The sequence below is a fragment of the Macrotis lagotis genome, chromosome 4 (assembly GCF_037893015.1).
Source record: "Macrotis lagotis isolate mMagLag1 chromosome 4, bilby.v1.9.chrom.fasta, whole genome shotgun sequence".
In the NCBI taxonomy this organism is placed as follows: Eukaryota; Metazoa; Chordata; class Mammalia; order Peramelemorphia; family Peramelidae; genus Macrotis; species Macrotis lagotis.
In genome coordinates, this window is record NC_133661.1 from 62,564,749 (window position 1) to 62,578,275 (window position 13,527).

At 34.4% G+C, this 13,527-nt stretch overlaps 1 protein-coding gene across 2 annotated transcripts in view; it reads left to right on the plus strand.

The window, feature by feature from the left end:
* CSGALNACT2 (chondroitin sulfate N-acetylgalactosaminyltransferase 2) overlaps positions 1-13,527 on the plus strand; it is a 40,405-nt gene that overhangs the window by 24,019 nt on the left and 2,859 nt on the right. For both annotated transcript variants that reach the window (XM_074232973.1, XM_074232972.1), the window contains exons 5-9: positions 4,142-4,358; positions 4,633-4,734; positions 6,616-6,794; positions 9,434-9,528; positions 12,911-12,992. In XM_074232973.1, coding sequence (XP_074089074.1) covers positions 4,142-4,358; positions 4,633-4,734; positions 6,616-6,794; positions 9,434-9,528; positions 12,911-12,992 — 675 coding nt within the window. The remainder of the gene's footprint in view (positions 1-4,141; positions 4,359-4,632; positions 4,735-6,615; positions 6,795-9,433; positions 9,529-12,910; positions 12,993-13,527) is intronic.

Sequence of the window (13,527 nt, forward strand, 5' to 3'; positions counted from 1 at the left end):
GGAAGGCGAGGGGGAATGAGTGAGCCTTCATTCTCATCAGAAATGGCTCAGAGAGGAAATAACATACACACTTAATAGGGTATAGAAATCTGTCTTACCTTAGGAAAAAATGAGAGGAAAGGGATGGGATAAGGGGGAATAGGGGAGGGAAGGGGGGGGAATAGGAGATAGAAGAAAGGGAAGATTGTGGGAGAGGGTACTCAGATAAAACACATTTTTGAACAGGGACAGGGTGAAAGGAGAGAGAAAGAATAGAATAAATGAGAGTTGGAAGATACAGAGTGGAGGGAAGTGCATCTAGTAATAGCAACTGTGGGAAAATGTTGAAACAACTTCTTTGGTGGACTCATGATAAAGAAAGCAACTCATCCTAGAGACAGCCATTGGAATCTGAACACAGACTGAAGTACATTTGTTTCTCTCACTATTCTTGAGGTTTCTCATCTTTATCTTTTTTGGGGGGGAGGGGGTTTATGTTTATTCTCAAAAGATTACCATAATAATATAAAATAAATAAATGCAAAAACGTTAAGAAAACATGATGTCAGAGTGGAGTAATTGGATGGGATGAAGTTCATTATGGAGATGAGGAGGGGCAGTGAAGAATAATAAAGACCTGGGTTCAAGTCCTTCTTTGTCAGCCTGGGCAACTCAGTTGAATTCTGTATCTCAATTGATTTCCTAAGTTAGAGATGAGTTGTTATCTTTCTTGGTGAAGGAAATTTCCACCCTGATTGAAATCATAGACCTTTGCAAGATCATGTAACATATGGAGTACTAAAGTACAAGCTTACCTCAGAGATATAGCAGGTTTAGTTCCAGACTACCACAGTACAGTGGGTCCTGTGAAGTTATGTTTGCACTATGCTGTGGGTTTTTAAAATATGAAATAGTATCTATATTGAAATACCAATGCACATATTTCAATTAAAAAGTATTTTATTGTTAAAAAAAAGTTATCCATCATCTGAGCCTTCAGTGAGTCATCCATTTGGCTGATAAAGTTTTGCCTCATTCTTGATGACTCTGTCAGATCAGGGTGGTTGGTGCTTGCTGAATATTATTGGACTACCTGTGGCAGTTTCTTAAAATGAGACAATGGAATTTGCCACCTGAATCGAGTCTTCCTTTCACTTTAATACTTAGAGGCCATTATAGTGTTATTAATTGACCTAATTTCAATATTATTATGTCTTCTGAATAGGGAGACCTGGGGAGGAAAGAGATGGGTAATGGCAGGATAATGGAGCAGTCAGGGCACACATTTATAGATAAAGTTTGCTAACTTATGTGGGTATAGTTTGTAGTATCCCCCCCCCCCAACAGTTACAGTAGTAATGTCAAAGATCATTCATTGATCACAGATCACAATAGAAAATATAAAAATAAAGACTTTGAAATACTGCAGGAATTACCAAGAATATGACAAAGATACAATGTGAGTATGTGCTATTGGAAAAATGACACCAACAGACTTGCTTGATGATGCAGGTCTACTAAAAATCTCCAATTTGTAAGAAATGCAATATCTATGAAGAATAATAAAGTGAAGCACAATAAATGAGATATGCCTACATTGCAATTCAAACAGAGCTCTTACTGTCATTAAGTGAGAGAGGATATAGCAATAAAAAGTCTTATCTGTTTCATTTCACATATACTTGTTGAATACATTTCAGTTTTATATAGAAATGTTTGTGGAAAGTATGAGGGATTTTGTATCCAGCCTTCTGTTCCATTGCTTTTTCCTCCTTTTTTGAAGTATCATTGCTTATAATTTTTTTGATTTTCCTTCAAAAGGTTTTACAAATCACCCTTTATTCTAAATAAAAATTGCCCTTAACTGCCATGTACTTGAGATTTGTTAAGAAGAACAAATGTTTGTTGGATTAGAATGACTTCTGAGTGTTCTTTGAATTGTGGCATTTGCTTTTAGATCAGTGATAGTTCTACAGGAAATGGTTATAATAAAGATTGATATTTTTAATTTTTCTACTTTTCAGCATCAACAACTTATTGATATAGCTGTGTTGGACTTGTAACTGAAATATGTTATCTTTATCATTTATTTAATTTGGCATTTTGAATTTAATTTGATTACATTAAGATTGTTGATTCTGAAATTACTGTTTCATCAGCAACCAGTGTTTTCTTGCCTATTAAAATAGAATCAGTCTCTTTGTAGCAATATTTTCTTGCTATGTTCAACTCTTTTTGAAGCTAACTTTGGAGAAAGAACTTGCAATATCCAGACCTGAGACTTTAGAGTGAATAGCAGACCTTTGGACTTTTTTATTTTTCTAATCTCTAACTACATTTTTTTTAGTTTTTTTCCCCACTGATCTAGGTGCACATCTTTTCATGGAAACTACTCAGTATCAAAGTTTATGTTCACTATTTTGCAGGAGTTTGCCAAGTTATTTGTTCATCTATTCATTATTGTTCATCTATTGCTATAAATTTTGGTGTCTAAGCTACTACTATTTTTATGGTAATGCTCTTGCCTGCTTTTTTCATAACCACTGTAAAAACAAGATGACCAAATATCCCAGGAAATGTTCCTTATTGTTTTTGGATACATGATGAAACTAATTTTTCTCACCTTTGTTCAAATTATCTGAGGAAAATTTGTGAGCAATTCTAATTTCTGGTTTTATTTATAGTGGAAGTGCATGTTGTGTATGTGTCTGCATGTGTGTATGTGTGAATTCCTCTAGAGATATATCTATTCCTGCAGAAATCTCTTATTTAGCATACCAACAGTCAAAGTAATACTTATAAATGAAATAAAATGATGATTCTTGGCAGCCACTGATGTCATTTTACTTCCTCTGAGTGAAGAAGCTGAGGGGATTCTCATGATGGGGAGGAGGGATATTTTGTGTTTTTATCTCATTCTTCTTTGGTCACAGCTAAAAATTGAATTCATTATATACATATATTATATATATATATATATATACACCCAATATTTTGTGTTTTTTAATTAAAAATTATTGATTTATTTTATATTGACACAACAGATCATTCTCAAGAAATGCTCAAGCAAATCATTTTTGAAAGAAGTGCTAAGAAAACAGACTGTTGCTTGGCATTGAAAAGGGAGGCAGGTGTCCTTAAGCTTTGTTAATAAGGTCTTAATGTTGTATTTGTTATATTTGAATACACTCTTCTATTCAGCCATCTGCTAATAATCATTTCTCTACTTAGGTAGTCTGAGCTTTGGCAGTGCAACTATCTATAGCCAGCACCATCCATCTATGAAAACTTTCCAACAGCATCTTTGGTCTACTGTCTAGAGTCCTTGCCACATGTATTGACATTTTGGTGAAGGAAGGAGGAAGGGAAGGGAGACAGGAAGAAAGGAAACAGGCATTTATTAAGTGATGACTTTGGCCAGGCTCAATATTATAAGCTCCAGAGATTCAAATACAAGGAAAGAAAGAGTTCTTGCCCTTAGGGAGTTTATACTCTAATGGGGAAAGAGAGAGTGTACAAAAAGGACTTGAAAAAGGCAGGGTAGATATGAAGGTGCTCATTTTGTAAAGATTGAATTCCACACTGATTTTGCCTTTATGAGTGTTGTGTAATATATTGCAGCAATACTTCTGGATTAGGATTTATTGAGTTTAACATGAATGCTTCCTAGCCTGAATGAATGTTAAAAGGTTTAATGAGATAAACTGCTTTATCTGTTTTGAAACAAGTTTTGTCATATTGTCAACACTAAAACAGTCTTATCCCGAGTTTATATTATGTATAAAAGGAATTCTAATTAGTTTGACTTGCGGGTTCAAATTTAATATTACTTTTTGGATGATGTGTTTTCTGGCTATAGATTGATTATAATAGTCACAACACCAATTCTTTCTAAATAGTGGTCATTGGCAATTATTTGAAATGTATTTTATATATTATAGATTTTATTTAATGTATTTTCTTTAATAGAAAATATATGTTGAGACAACATAATTTTGTAAGTTATTGACTACTTAGTAAATTATAATGTTGCATGTTAAGATTGAGAGAAAGAAAGCTTTTCAGGTTCTACTTGTTACTTGAAAATTCAATTTAAATGCTACCATTAAATAAATCTTCACGGTTTGACATTATTATGCTTTTCTTGATCTTTATTCCTTAGGTTATTATCGTACTGAGAGAGATAAAGGGACACAATATGAACTTTTTTTTAAGAAGACAGACCTTATGGAATACAGACACGTCACTTTGTTCCGACCCTTCGGACCTCTTATGAAAGTCAAGAGTGAAACAATTGACATCACCAAATCAGTTATTAATATTATTGTACCTCTTGCTGGAAGAACTGAGGCATTTGCACAGTTTATGCAGAACTTCAGGTAACTATGTTAAGCTTTTTAAGAGAATTCATATAATCATCTTAAAAGGAATCTTCCTATTTCACTTTTTTTCTACTTTCGCAGAATGTCTTGAATTCACAGAATATTTATGTGTTACACTTATTAATGGTATTTAAATAATAGCATAGCTGATGCATACATTGAAATCTATCCTAACTCAAAAATCAGATTTTTAAAAATTCTTATCACTTGAAGTCTAGTTCATTTTCTTAATGAAAATGTGATTTTTTTTTTATTCTGATTTTATTTTTAGGGATGTTTGTATTGTTCAGGACAAGAAGATTCACCTTACTGTGGTATATTTTGGAGAGGAAGGATTATCTAAAGTCAAGATCATTTTAGAGTCAGTTTCTCGGTAAGCAAGTCAGAAAAGAAAGATGCTCACATATGAAAGTTTGCTTATTTTTGAATTGCTGTCTGGGTCTTTTTCCCCCATAGTCTACATAATTTTTTTTCTATGATTTCTTTTGTGTATATTTTTCTTTATAATTATTTTTATTTTCAGTTCCATTGTGTGTATTTTTGTTGTGTCTGTACAAATCTGAAGATAAAAACTTATCCTTGATAGAGAAGCTAAAAGTCTTTTGAAACTCTCCATTCTTTCTTAACAGTGTAATTTATTTGTTCTCTTCTCTTCTGATGGCCTTTTCTATCCCCTTTGGTCATTCTTCCTTCCATCTTCTAAATGTGATTGTCCACAATGTCAGCCAAATGCTTTCCCTGTCTTAGACATCTCAACTATTTCCACATTTTCATCTCATCTCCATGAACTCTTCCTTTCTTCATTTCCATGTCAGATTTTTCCTGTTGATGGTGTTCTTAATACCCAAATAGCCACTCATCATCTTTATCTGCTTTTCTCATTGGGACTCATCATATTTAAATCTGAACGTGTCTTCATTCTGTACAACTCTACATGTCTACATTCTCTACAACTCTACAAAAGCTTCTTTAACTAACTTTTCTCTTTCATTTAATTCTCTCATTTCTCTCAGAGTTGAGCATCAATTTTCTTTGACTTCTTTTTCAGTCTCATTTTCCATTCCCACTGCTACTGCTGTGGTTGAAATCCTTCTTTTCATCATGCTTGAACTGCTAGCATTGCTTCATAACTTTTTCCTCTCACATTCCTACCAGATCAGTCATCTTAAAATACCACTTGACTGTTGTAATGCTCAGAACTTCAGTGGTTCTCAGTTGTCTACATGAGCATTTATATTCATGGTTATTAAAGTTGTTGACCTTTCTAGTTTACATTTTCCAATATTCATCTAGCAGTTCCTAACTTTTTGTATGTCATAGATCCTTTGGCAGTCAGGTGAAGCCTAGGGACATCTTCTCAGAATATTGTTGGTGGCCTACATTTATTAATGAATGTAACAATAAATCATAGGTAGAGGTCAATGAAAATAAACTAGTAATTTTTTTCCCCATCGAAGTTCATGGATCTGCTAAGGGGTCTGTATATCCCAGATCATGAACCTGCCCTGTAAGAACTTGTTTCCCTAACCACACTGATTTACTCAATGCTTTTGATTATACTTTGATAGCATCTTTGTCTCTTTCTTGAATGCCCCTTTTGGTAATGGCTTCATTTTCTGATTTTTAAAATCAACTCCAACCCTTTAAGAACCACTTAAATTCCTCCTCTTTGATCTTTGAAGTTTTACTAGATCACACTAATCCCAAATTATCTCTCCTTTCTCTGAATTCTCATAGCATTTATTCTTAATCACTTATTTACCAATACTTTTATTACTTAATATTATTTTTTCATGTTTAAAAACCTTATTTCCTTAATTCAGTTTAGTATAGATCAATAGATGTATAGACATAGATATTTATCTATATATATCTGTATATGTCACAATACCTTTTTATAATAGGTGTTCAATGATTGATGTAAACGAAAATAGTAATACCTCTTCAGTCACCTAGGATATGATTTGTCATAGATGCAGGTAACTTCAACTCATTTGAGTGCCAACAAGGAAGGTATTGAATTCTGTGAGCAAAGCAGAATTGTAGTAGCTAAAAAGAAATGTGAGATGTGCAAACTTAGAGCCATCTCTAGTAGGTACTCTTTTAATATATTCTTTTAATATCTACTTCTTTTTCATTAACTAATCAACATTTAAAATTTATATTTCAAATGTATTTTCTCTAAAAATTGCCTTAGGAAATTGGATAATAAGTTTTTAAATTATATCTTCTTTTGTATCTATTTTTCTCTTAGTGAAGCTAATTTTCACAATTACACATTGGTTTCATTGAATGAAGAATTTAATCGAGGCAGAGGACTAGATGTGGGTGCCAGAGCCTGGGACAAGGGAGAGGTCTTGATGTTTTTCTGTGATGTTGATATATATTTCTCAGCAGAGTTTCTTAATAGCTGTCGGTTAAATGCAGAACCAGGTATGTAAAATCTTAGTAAATTTAATTTGAAATTTCATGGTTTCTACATTTTTGGAATCAAATGAATTTTTTTAATATGGAGAAATTTTTTTTGTATATATATTATATATATACATATACACACATATATATGTGTATATACATACACACACATACACACACACATATATGTATATACACACAAGCAAACTGTATCAATAGGATGTTCATTGAGGGAGTCTCAGAGGAGAGGTGCTAAGATGATGATGATGGTGGTGATGATGATGACGATGATGATGATGATGATGATGATGATGATGATGATGATGATAAGTAATATATAATAATGATAATTGTCACACTTGTGCCAGGCATTTTTCTAAGTACTTTATACATAGCATAGTCAGAACCACCCTGAGAGAGTTATCATCCCTGTTACAGTTGAGGAACAGGTTAAGTGACTTGGCCCGAAATACACAGGAGGTATCAGACCAGATTTTAGCTGCATCTTCCTGACTCCAGACCTAGCATTCTGTCAGTTGTTTTAGCTAACTAGCCACCTGGCACAAAGAGCCCACTGGGAGTCATTGTAAAAACTTCAGACTCAGCATTAATTTAAAATATCATATGTGGCAAGTACTGGGATAGATGTCACAGATACAAAGATAGAAATCAAACTGAGGCTGTCCTCTAGGTGCTTTCATTTTATCAGGGAAACTACATGTATTCTATGTCATTAATACCAAATATTAATAGATTAATATTAATGCCAAATTAACATTAATACCAAATCTGTACACAGAAAATACAGGGTTATTTGGGAAGGTTGAAAATTCCCAGAGGCATCATTGAAGGAACACATTTCAGCATGAGAGACTACTGGCTTATGCAGAGACAACAGACATGGAGCTGGACTGTTGTATACTAGGAATAATAAAACGAGGATAACTGGAGCATAGAGGAGCATGTGAGGAGGAATAATGTATAAGCCTAGAAAGATAGGGTCAGAGGGTAATTGAGGTCATTGAGTCTGCCTCCTTTGTTCCATGATGGAGAGAATTGAACCTGCAGTTCACTTGCCCAGTGGAGAAATATGTATTTAAGGCAGTATGGATTTAAGACAGACTTGGAATTCATGTCATCTTGATTTCATCTCTAGCCCATATCAACTAGACAATTTAGACTGTAACCAGACTGGGAAGGACTTGAAGTGTGACATCTTGAAGTCTGTATTTAATTTCAGTGGTATTAGGGACCCCTGAAACTTTTTGAGTGGGTAGTTGCATGTTCAGACTTGAAATTTAGAAGCATCCCTTTGAAGGTTGAGTAATAGAAAGAGAATTGAAGATGGGAGACCAATTGAGATAACTGTTTCAATATTCCAGGTGAAAGATGGTAAGGGCCTAAAATAAGATGGTGGTCATATGAATGAGGGGATTAGGAAGAGTGTGATGTGTGGGAGTGAAGAAGATTATTTCGAAACTATAAAACCTAGGTTTCTAAGGATAGTGGTGTCCTTAACAGAAATAGAGAAGTTAGGAAGAGGGGAAAGTTTTCATGGAAAGTTGTAAAATATTTGATAGGCAATTGATGATGTAGGATTGTAGCCAGGGAGAGAAACTGGACTAGATATATAGTTATATGCATAGAGATAATCATAAAGAGAGAGAGAAGAGGAAAAAGAGAGCTAAAGAGAGAGCCTTGGGTTATATTCCCAGTTAGGAACTGAGACATGGATAATGATTTAAAAAACAAAAAAAAGGTTTTTTGACCTCAGAAGTCATATGGATGGTAAAGAAGAGTAATGCCATTGGACAATATTTAACTTTTTTTTCAATTAGAATGAATTTAATTACAGTTCTTTGGAGTAAGATGTGGAAGGAAATAGCAGGTTATATATTTAGGTTATATATTGACACTTACTAATCTTAAGATTTTTCATGGATATTTTTATCTCTAGACTTCTGTTTCTTTCTCTGACAAGCTGATACAATAATACCTGTCCTATTTACCTCACAGGTTATTGTGATGTTCAATTGATAGAAAAATATTAGAAGTTTCTTTGATGACTACAAAGCACTATGCAAGTGTAGGATAATTGGCATTTTTGCAGATTGTATCTTTTTTACCAAGAAATATATCTCTACAGCTTAAGTGATATCATTTTAAGTTCTACAAAAGTCATTTTAATATCCAAAGAATATTTGCCATATTTTGACATCCCTGTGGAGATAAGCATTTCGGATTCTCTTCTTTCCCATTTTCTGGTTTTTATTAGAACCATATTAGTTTAACAATAGTTCTTACTTGGTGATGTTATTTATCCTATGAACAGTAGTTCAGTTTACCAAGTTTTTTTAATTATTTCTTTTGCTCATGTAAGGTGACTTTTTAGGAGTCAGTTTTTAAAGACTGCATTAATAACACATACTTTGATAATTAAAAAAAAAATTAGTCTAAGTGTCTGAGGAATTAACATTATATTAAAGCCCCTCCCTCCCCTCAACCTGCTATTGTCCTGGGTATTTTGCTAGACTGTTCCTGATGGCTGAGATGCTAATTATAGAACTGACCAGTATGATACTGGAAAGAATATTTAATTATTTTTTTTTCCTTTAAAACTTCTTTGATTCTTAATTGTGGTCTTTTTTTATTCATAGGAAAAAAAGTTTTTTATCCTGTCGTCTTCAGTCTTTATAATCCTGCTATTGTTTATGCCAATCAAGATCTGCCACCACCAGTTGATCAGCAATTAGTAAGTGTTGTTCCATCATGACAGGTCTAACGATGTTTTCTTGTTTTCTAGAAGTATTTTAATCTGTTTATAAATCTGATCAGTGAAAGTTGGCTTTGATCTGAAACAAACCTGAAAACATTTTTCATTTTTGTAAATGTCTTGAAATTTATTTTGCCTATCTTTTAAATATATTATTGCCAAATCAAGTAAGTTTTGAATAATCAGCCAAAATCAATTTTTAAGTAAAAGTTTTAACATTTATGGAGTCTGAGATATTTTTGGTTATATCAAAATATAATCTAATGCTAAAGGTGATACTTAATTTTTTAAAATTTTCTTTAATTTATTTATATATTACTAAATATTGTTGTTATAAGAGTAAACATAATAACCCCCCTCCCACAAAAATATAAAACCTCATGAGAAATAAAGTGAAAGAAAGAGAAAAAAAAATGTGTTCCAGTCTGTGTTTTGATACCATCAGCTCTGTCTTGGGTGGATCACATTCTTTATCATAAGTCCATCACAGAAATTCCATATTTTTCCACAGTTGCTATTGCTGATTGTAATTTCTTCTATCCATTCCTCCCCCCTACCATCTATTATATTTTCTCTTTCCTTTCACTCTGCCCCTCTTCAAAAATGTGCTAAGGGGCAGCCAAATGGCACAGCAGACAGAACACCAACCCTGGGGCCAGGAGGCCCCAAGCTTATATTCCACCCCAGAGACCCAGCAACCACCTGGTCCCGTGGTCCCGGACAGGCCACTCAATCCCAGCACCCTGCAAAAAGTAAAAAAGAAAATGTGTTATATCTGACTATCCTCTCCTATGATCTCCCCTCTCTATCACCCCCTCCCCTCCACCTATTGCCCTTCTCTCCTTTTTTCTTCTAGATTTCTATACCCTATTGAGTGTATATGCTGTTTCCTCACCAAGCCATTTCTGATGAGAATGAAGGCTCCCTCATTCCCCCTCACCCCCTCTTCATACTATTGCAAAAACTATGTCTCTTTTACATGAAATATCTTAGTCTATTCTACCTCTCCTTTCCTTTTTCCCAGTATATTTCCTTTTCACCTATTGACTCCATTTTTACAATATATTATGCCTTCAAATTCAACTCCCTCCTGTGCCTTGTCTATATAAGCGCTTTCTAACTGTTCTATTAAATGAGGAGGTTTATATGAGTATTATCATCTTTACGTGCAGGAATATATGCAGTTCATTATCATTAAATCCCTCATAATTTGCCCTTCTTGTCCACCCACTCTATGCTTCACCTGAGTACTTGAAGATCAAACTTTCTGTTCAGCTCTGGTCATTTCAACAGGAACATTTGAAATTCACCTGTTTCATTGAAAGTCCATCTTTTCCCCTGAAAGAGGATATTCAGATTTGCTGGGTAGTTGATTCTCAGTTGCATTCTGAGCTCTTTTGTCTTCTGGAATATTATATTTCAAGCCCTACAAGCCCTTAATGTTGATGCTGCTAAATCCTGTGTGATCCTAACTGCAGCTCCATGGTATTTGAATTGTGTCCTTCTGGCTGCTTGTAATGTTTTCTCTTTGACTTGGGAGTTCTGGAACTTGGCTATAATATTCCTGGGGGGGTGGGGGTTGTCTTTTTTGGATCTCTTTCCAGAGGAGATCGGTAGATTATCTCAATTTCTATTGTGCCCTCTGCTTCTAGGATATCAGGGCAATTTTCCTGTAGAAATTCTTTAAAAATGAAGTAAAGACTCTTTTCCTGATCATGATTTTCAGGTAGTCCAATAATTTTTAAATCATCTCTTCTGGATCTGTTTTCCAGATCAATTGTTTTATAAGATATTTCACATTTTCTTCTAGGTTTTTCATTCTTTTGGTGTTGAATTAGTGTGTCTTGATTTCTCACAAACTCATCAGCTTCCTTTAGCTCAATTCTACATTTGAAGGATTTTTTCCCTCAGAGAGCTTTCTTATCTCCTTTCCTATCTGGCCATTTCTTCTTTTTAAAGTATTCTTCTCCTTAATAACTTTTTCAACTGTGTTATCCATTTGACCGAAACTGGTTTTTAATATAGTATTTTCTTCAGCATTTTTTTGAATTACCTTGACTAAACTTTTGACTTCCTTTTCATGTTTTCCTGCATTTCCCTTATTTCTCTTCCCATTTTTTCTACTTCCTTGATTTTCAGAATTTTTTTTTGAGCTCTGTCATAGCCTGAATCCAACTTCTATATTTCTTGAAGCCTTTAGATGCAGAAGCTTGGACTTTCTCATCTTCAGAGTCTCTGTTTTGGTCCTCCATGGGACCAAAGTAATTGTCTATGGTAAAAAGATTCATTTCCCCAACCTGTGGCTAGTTTTCGGGTGCTTCCTGAGCTTTTGAGTCTTATTGGGACAGTCCTGCAAGGACATCAGTTCCTTCAAGGTCTTATGGGCTGTGTTTGCTCTCCTGGTCTGTTGAATGACCACAAGCTCACCTCTCTGCCATGGAACTGTGAGGAATGTCCCTGCTCTATGGGGGCCCCAGCCTGCGACCAGGGTCTGAATATGGTCAAAGCCCCAGAGTCCTGTCCCAGAGACAGAGGACAGACCTTGACAGTCTCCCTCCACTCCCTTACCTTCTGTGTGCTGAGTGCTCAGGGAGCAGATGCTGGGTGACTCCCTGCTGCGCAATTCCACAGGCCTGCTTCGATTTCCTAGGCTTCCCTATGGGTCACAGCCTCACTGAGGAGGGCCACACTGGCCTGGGCTTTGTGTTCACTCTGGCAGAGGTCTCCCTGCTGATCTTCCAAATTTGCTTGGTGCTCCCTGGGGTGACAGGTCCTGGAGCTGTTCCCGGAAGGCTGAAGCTCCTTTGCTCTGGCACACTGCTCCCCCCCCCCCCAACCTCATGGAACAGAAACTTCCCACTATGGACTGGAGAATTGCCTCACTGGATCTTTCTGTGGGTTCTGTGTCTTGAAAATTTAGAGTTGTAATTTTAAGGTTTTTGAAATATTTTGGAGTGAACTCCTAAGAAAGGCTGCTTTTCTGCCACCATCTTGGCTCTTCCCCCATTTAATTTTTTAAAAGCAAAATTCTTTGGATGGATTTTGGCTTTAGATATTGCTACTCTGAATTTAAGATTTTGATTTTCTAATCTCAGCTTTGCTGCTAATTTCCTAAAAGTGGCAAGATTTGTAAGTCACAGATAATATGAGCTATTTTTAAAGAAAACTTAAAGAACTTTCAAAATATGTTAAATACTTATACATTTGTACAAAATTATGTAAATATATTTTTTTACAGGATAGAAAATTTTTATAGTTGGAGTGTTGTATGAAAAGATTTGCTTTTCACTTATTTTTGTGTAGTCAAAACTCATCTATTTCATTTATTAATTAAAAATTGATTCAGAATTTTGTATTAAAGGTTCACAAAAAAGACTCTGGATTCTGGCGAGATTTTGGTTTTGGAATGACTTGTCAATATAGAACAGATTTTCTGACTATTGGTAAGCTACGTTTAGTTAATCCATAACATTTTCCTAAATTTTTAAAGATCAATTTTCTGTTACCCCTTATTGTATTAATTTTGATGTCAAATCTATACTTATGTCTAATAGTATTTCTTATTAAAATAGAAATTTCTTTTCCATTTGCAAAGGGAATACTGAGGTTGACAGGCAAAATGTGGGGAAGGCAGAGAAAGAGTTAAAAGATAAAAATTTTTCTATCCCTTAGTGAGGGGGACATGATTTATAAAATGTCAAAAGAATTTAATTTATGTGGAATTTAGTTTCTTCAAATCTATAAAATTTCTTAATCTGTTAAATACATCATTTAGTTTTGGATAATTCTACAAAAATGAGTTATTAACTCAGTGTTTTAATTGAACTCATAGTGTTGTTTTTTAAATAACTGAAGCATTTACTATGCAGGCAACACAAATTTAATGGTAAAATTTTTTGCATTTTGAGGGAAATTCTACACTTGCCCATTGCTTTTGAGGCACAGATGTTAAGTTTTTACAGTTCCTTTTTCCAATGA